The 7,420-nt window shown below is 35.3% G+C and overlaps 1 protein-coding gene across 1 annotated transcript in view; it reads right to left on the reverse strand.

Moving 5' to 3' along the window:
- Nucleotides 1-3,359, reverse strand: part of LOC118733826 (protein halfway) — a 40,166-nt gene extending 36,807 nt beyond the window's left edge. Inside the window, exon 1 of the mRNA XM_036463409.1 lies at nt 2,837-3,359. Within this exon, the coding sequence (XP_036319302.1) occupies nt 2,837-2,863 (27 nt within the window). The 5' untranslated portion in view covers nt 2,864-3,359. The remainder of the gene's footprint in view (nt 1-2,836) is intronic.
- Nucleotides 3,360-7,420: the final 4,061 nt, after the last annotated feature.

The following is a 7,420-nucleotide window of genomic DNA, read 5'->3' on the forward strand; positions in this document are numbered from 1 at the left end:
ATTGAAATGTATGTTAAAGAAAGTCAGAACAACAAGAAATATACATGCATATCCTATTTTTGGCCATCCGAACGAATTTTAAAAATTCTATAAATTTTTTTTATGTTTGCAATGCAACCGTGGACGCCAGCTGGCAGGGAAACTTGCAAATTCCTGCAAATTTGCGTTCGTGCAGATATTTGCAAGTTTCCCAATATGAGAGAGAATTTGAGAGAATTTTTTTTTAATCTCTCTGATATTTTGAGTGTTGGATAATTCTTGCTGGATTTTCGACGAACAAACCTAATATTGGAGAAGTGATAGTAAATAACACCAACTACCTAGACAGCTTTGAAATTGCGAAAAACTTAAACAATTTTTTTGTGCACAGCATTTTGGAAATACATGCCAATATAGAGTGTGTAAACTATGACTATTTTGAGCAACGAATTCCATTCTTCAAATTGCTAAAAAATTTGAGCTGAAAATTGGGTCAAACAACCTACAATCTGAAGGTATTATTAAGGACTCTGCTGATTATATGGGATATTTCTATGCCCTACTAATAAATAAGAGTATCCAAACAGGATCAGTGTCGGAGAATGGAAAATTTCGTCAATAGTGCCCATTAAGAAAGTTAAAAAAGGGTTAAAGCGCAGGAACTTAGGTCCATCAATACTCTCCCTAGTTTGGAAAACATGCTAGAAACCGTTGTGAAAAACCAGCTACAGTACTATGTGGAATCCAATAAAATACTCATAAAACAATCTGGATTCAGAGCTAAACATTTTTGTGAGACTACGTTGAATCTGGTGCTATCTCAATGGAAAGAAGATCTTTATTGATCTTAAAAGAGCATTTGAATCAATTGATAGGGTTCAAATGTTGGATAAGCTAAAATACATTGGTATAAAAACAGAGCTTGACTGGTTTAGAAGCTTTCTATGTAATCGTAGGCAACAACCAATAGTTTATTCAAAGATGTCTAGTAAGATAGCCGTAGACATCGGCTTACCACTGGGCTCAGTTTTGGCACCCCTACTCTTTAATAACTATATATAAACGATATAAAAAGTTCCCTCCAATATTATAAATTAAAACTCTTTGCGAGTGATGCCTTGTTAACGATCAGTGATAGGGAACTACCAAATGCGATTGTCAAAATGCAAGAAGATTTTAATTCTTTGTATCAATGGCTGTGTTCAAATAAACTCAAACTAAATGTGAAAAAGACAAACTTTATGATATTGTCCAGAGCGACAAATGTTGACTCCTTAAGCCGTGAATTAAAGATCAAAGATGGGAGATGAAAAGTGTCAAGTACCTAGGAATATACATAAGGTTTGTATATTAAGAAATAGGCAGTAATACGCAGAAAGAAGTTCTGTCCCAATTCTCCGGCATCACAGTAAGGAGAATTGTGAGTAGTAAGGGTTATAATCCCTAAGCGCGGCCGAAGGCCTCCTACGCAGAAAGAAGTTCTGTCCCACTTCTCCGGCAACATAGAAAAGAGAATTGTGAGTAGTAAGGGTTATAATCCCTAAGCGTGGCCGAAGGTCGCCTACGCACAAAGAAGTTCTGTCCCACTTCTCCGGCAACATAGAAAGGAGAATTGTGAGTAGTAAGGGTTATAATCCCTAAGCGTGGCCGAAGGTCGCCTACGCAGAAAGAAGGTCTGCCCCACTTCTCCGGCAACACATAATCCACGTAATTTTATCGTATATCTACGGTAATTTTCACCGTGGATCTACGGTAAAAGTTACCGTGACACGTGTGTGTAGACACTGCATAAAACATTGACGTACAGGTCAATAGTAGAACCTCACTTTATATACTGCCCTACGATTTTCTTCCTAGCGGGTGACTCGCATATAGATAAGGTGCAAAAAATGCAGAGCCGAGCGATGAGATTCATCCTCAACAAACCGTACGACACACCAACAAGATGAATGCTTGAAACTTTGAATTGGTTAAGCGTGAAGCAACAGGTTTTTAACACGCTATGAAATTTGTAAACAATATTAAGAAGGGCAACCTGCCGGATTATCTTAACGATAATCTCCGATATATAAATGTGACCCATATATATTTGTTTAGAGAGATTAACAGCTTCAGACTCCCGAAGTATAGAACTGAAGTGGACAAGAAAAATATTTTATATAAAGGCTTAAAGTGCTGCAATGAATTACCAGAGGCTATAAAAAATTGTGAAACTTGGCCTTTCCGACCGCCTAGTGTACATTAAAAACCAAAGATAATAAAAAATAAATGGGCGGATTGGAAGCTAGGCCTTTTCAACCGTCACGAAAGCGCGACTGGGCGGATCGGAAACTCGGCCTTTTCGACCACCCAGGAGATATCAATATACGGAGAAACCGAAAAAGTATAGCGCGGATTGGAAACTTGGCCTTTCCAACCGGTTAGCTAGCCTCCGGCCAATGGCATGCTTTTATATTAATATAAAAGTTTTGCAGTGATAAAAACAAATTTATTTAAAATTTCCGTAGAGTATATCATAGTTAATATTTAAGTTTTAAGTCTTAATCTAATTTTAAGAACGCTAAATCTTTGTTATAAGTCTAAATAAATAAATAAACTAGATTAATAGATACTTTCCCAATGAACATACATAAATACATTAATATCGCTTATTTACTACAATAGTGTAAACATAAAAATACAAATATTTAGCTAAGTATGCAGAACTTAATGCTAAAAGCCTGATTATGACAACTTAACTTAACGGAACTTAGAAATTAAAAATCAAAATGAAACAGATTTGGACGTGGCATAAGCAACATGCATTTTTAAGTGAGATCTTGCAAGTTATGTTATTATTATGTAATAAATTACTTACATATCCAACTCTTGGTATCACTGACATTTTATTCCGAAATTCAGTGTCTGGGTATGACTTTTTGCACTATTCGACTATGTACTTAGATTACAGTTGTAGTCTCAAAATCAGTACGTGGAACCAAAAAAATTAAAATTGTAGAGTTCATCACTTGCTTAGTATTGGACGGGCATCACTGAAATCATCCGATTTAGTAGATACATTTTCACAATCCACATTTCCCTTCATATTTGCAAAATATGTATAAAACAGGCATAAAAACAATAACCATAATGAACGATTTGCAAATGCACTCAATTGTATGTAAAATAGATTCCCCTCGTATGCACGCAAGCTTATGTATATACACAGATATGTATACAGCTGGTTTTGCTAAATATTTACTCTGCACACTTCTTCAAAATAAATTTGGATTTATTTTCTTAAAAATATTTGCGCTGTTTATCTATTATTTAGCTTCAAACAAGCTTGAAGCTTGTCCACCGACACCAGTTGCTTCAACTTATTTTGTTTTGTTTTTGTTACTATCCACGATTAGGAATGGGTAACACTGCGCTGCACGAAGCAATTGCGCTAACACCGTAACTGGAGTTGCCACGTCAACAGCAATATATGAAAGCGTTAGCGCCATTTACACCAGAAACACGAGACGCGCATAATTCGCTCTTATTCTTTGAAAAATTACATGTGCTAAAGCTAAAAAAATCGCGCTATGGTTACCCACGACGGAGCTAGGAATGTTCGATATTTAAGAAAGTATCGATATCATGAATCGATTGGGCCCTGTCACACGGTCAGTATTTATTGACGTGATCCAAGTATCGCGATATTTATTGACGGTGTAGCATGAACGAAAGACACAAAATCATGATTCAATAATACAAGGTTAGATAATTATTGACAGCTGCGGTTTGACACTCCCTTACAAAAGGTTGCATTTACGAAGGACAGAGAAAGGGCAAGAATGCAATCCCTTGTTGCGAAAATGGTAGTCGAAATGTACTCAAAGTAGGCAATTAGTAGTGAAATTCCTTTCGTAAATTCTAATGTATTTGCAGGAAATCTGGCATTTTAAACGAAATGTTGAACGTAATATTGATATATCTACGTGAATTACGTAATTTATATGCTATTTAGCCGTATAATAACTGCAAAATGACTCAAAATTAAAATAAGACTACTATGAGATTGATGTAAACATCCAATGCTTAGGTTTTCATCAGTTAAATATGCTTCATATGCATATACAAATAAACATATTGCACAAAAGCTTATACTTTTATTTCACGCCAAAGCTACACTGTTTCCATGTAAATTTGCAAAGAAGCAACACGTTCCCACTGCTAAGGGAGCGGTGCGAGAGAGACAACTGTCAGTTTATCGAACCTTGTATTAGGCTTTCTGCTCATTGGTCGTCCAATCATAGTTGAGTCATAGTTATCGTCATGAAGCAACGATTACATGACGATTACACTTCTGCACACTTGGTCGTGATAATTCAATTCATTTGGCGTCTAAAAATTCACTTGGAGCAGGTATTTTCTGTTTTTTTTGGTTGATATTTTCGCGAAATATTTACAAAAACCTGCAATTTTTTAAATATAGACTGTGCTGCAACATTTCTAGACGTAATTTTCCAGTAATATCTCTTCTTTTCTTTTCCTGGAATGTGTTTTGTGTATGCACACAGAGACTTAATACAATTTCGTCATATTTTTTAGTTAAAACGCTCATATTTATTAAATTTTAATGCAATTATCCACTTTTTAATAATTTCCACAGATTTTTAAAAAAAAATACTAATTTTTATACAATTTTAATGCAAATATTAACTTTTTCACTAATTTTCCCCCATAAAATGTAAACAAACAATGCGTGCACAACGATTAGCAAACGACAGTGCCGTACTTATCCGTTTCTGCATCTTCTACGATTTGCCGATAACTAGCCGATAACGACAAGTGTGCAGATCTCCTTTGAAATGCATGTGCTCGGCTCAAAATTTCAGGGCGAGACGATAACGCAACTATGATTGGACGACAAGTGTGCAGATAGCCTTATTGAATCATGCACAAAATCACGTAAGAACAAGAGAGTGAAAAAAGTCGATTTTTTTAGCGGGTTCTACGCCATCTTGTCTCACTGGAAAACGAGCGAAAAGTAAACAAAGAAAAGAAAACAACGAAGACCAAAATTAGCCAAAATTATTGTCAGCCACTTTAAGCGCACAATTTAGGTAAAATGATGCAACAAAATGCTTTAAAATGTGTTGTCTTGTTGAATTAACTCTTCTTTACTTGAATAAAAGTGTAAAATAGTGGTGCTTGAGATGTAAACAAACGCTCAGCTGACGAACCCGCTTTCGCAAACTTTTTTCTTAAAACCAGTTACAAATACAACGTCGCGTTCTTACGTGATCTTGTATTTTTGGTTCATGGAAGGACAGCTTGAACCAAAAATATAAGATCACCTAATCAAAGAATCAAGAAAAAAGTATATTTCTGAGTGTTTTTGACATCTGCCTAAGAATGAAAACAAACGAAGAAAACGAAAAAGGCGCGGTGATTGAGTGCGATTAAATTGGTATTTATTATAAAATATACCAAGTGAAACTTGATGACAATTAGCAAAAAAAGTTCATAAAATATGGTTTTCATGATTGAAAGTGTTTTACAATCGCATATCATTACCACGGGTCGATTTTTCAATGCCAACGTTCTGGCCACAAACGTGCACCCACTTTTCACGCAAATTTACGCCTTTTGGCAAACCAAACATACGCACAAACTTGTTCCGATCCCACAGCACTTTATTTTATATCATAAATATGTAATAAACCAAAATTTATAATTAAAATCGCTGCAGAAAACACATTCAATCGCTAAAAAATCACTACGAAGAGGTAGAAGACGGTGTAAACAAAACCGAAAAACGTCAAAAACGCTACGAAAACTTTTTTCTGAAAATCGATTACAAATACAACGATGGCTGATTAGGTGATCTGTAGTCGTTGGTTCATGGAAGGACAGTATGAATTACAACAAATACATCATTTCGACGTTCTCATTTCAATGGCCAAATATGCATCACCATTGAATTCGCCTTGAATGCAGCGATAAGCAGCGCCAAATAGATATATAAAAGATTCATCGATATTTTTGATCGATAACAATCACTGTGAAAGTACTCGATACAACACAATTCGCCATACACCATGCAGATATTTATTAGAAATTTAAAATTTTAAGAATTTTAACATAAATTGTTTATCTTCTTCCATGAAAACTATTCAAATATGACGAAGTTTCACCGTACACAACACACATGATTCAATAATTAATGGTTTACTCAATAGTCTAGGTTCAGGCGGAGAAACTTTTGTCGCGACAACTCGTTACTTGTAAGAGAGGGGCAGACGAGGAAAGGGGAGGGACACCGAGTTGCTCGTGCTCGGGCAACACGCTTTGTGCTCTCGTTCGTCTGAGTAATTCTAATTGGCCGTTCACGGCTGACAACAACAATTGTGTACAAAAGAATTTCTCTGTGCGAACGTGAAGGGCAACACCAAAAGAGAAATTGCCGAAAATGGGCGTGTTTGAATCGGTAACAAACCCTACAAGACGCGAATGACAGAAACTCTAACACATTCTCAACGAAAACTAACACATATGCAAAATTTTATATGCCAGTTTGGCTCCGTAGGGAATGACTGTCATTTGATCGATCAAGTGAGTGTCAATGCTGATAGAAGTAACGGTAGTTGGTTGCCATAGTAACCACAAGATTCACTAGGGCTGCATTTTGCGCGCAACAAAAGTAGTTGTACCTGCCAAATAAAGTCGAGTACTGAAGTACTTGGATATAATTTTGAACTTAATTAGTTTAATTTTAATTTTATCATTATTCGACCCCGCTCATAGCAATAGTAAGTAAAAATAAAAGTTTTCATTGTGGTATGACATTCTTTTTTTATATAAACGTAATAAATAAAACCGTATTATAAAGTACTTGGTACTGAAGAAGTTCAAATGCGCACATCAACAGAAAAAAGAAAGACGCAAAACGAAAAGATGTTCAAAACTTAAAGTGCTGTGGAAAAATAAAGATAAGTTTTATAAAATATTTCATTTAAAATGAATAAAAGAGCTTTTAATACCGCCATGAGCAAGAAAAAAGGATTTACGAATCCAATATTAAAAAATTGCATCACATCGCTAGTTCTCTACCACTGCAGTCCTATTGCGCTGTGGATTTAATAGAAACAATATTAAAAGATCCAGAGTATGCACAAGCCATGATAATGAATTATATTATGGAATACATATTTCACGTTCTAATTGCTGTACATACATTTTTCAAAGGTCAATTACATATATCAAAAACAAAAGGTGTGTCTGAGGACGTAGGCAGCGTCATTAAACATTTATTTACGGACGAAACACATTGCTGCAATTCAACTGGGACGGAAGATGGGAGAGAAAACCACTGAACAAACTCATACTGCTTGATGTTCGTAAGACATTAATTATTTATCATCTAATATTTTAATGATTAATAATTAGGTCTTAAGATTTTATGAAAATA

This window comes from Rhagoletis pomonella, unplaced genomic scaffold (assembly GCF_013731165.1).
Source record: "Rhagoletis pomonella isolate Grant_MI unplaced genomic scaffold, Rhpom_1.0 Rhpom_scaffold_00002, whole genome shotgun sequence".
Lineage (NCBI taxonomy): Eukaryota > Metazoa > Arthropoda > Insecta > Diptera > Tephritidae > Rhagoletis > Rhagoletis pomonella.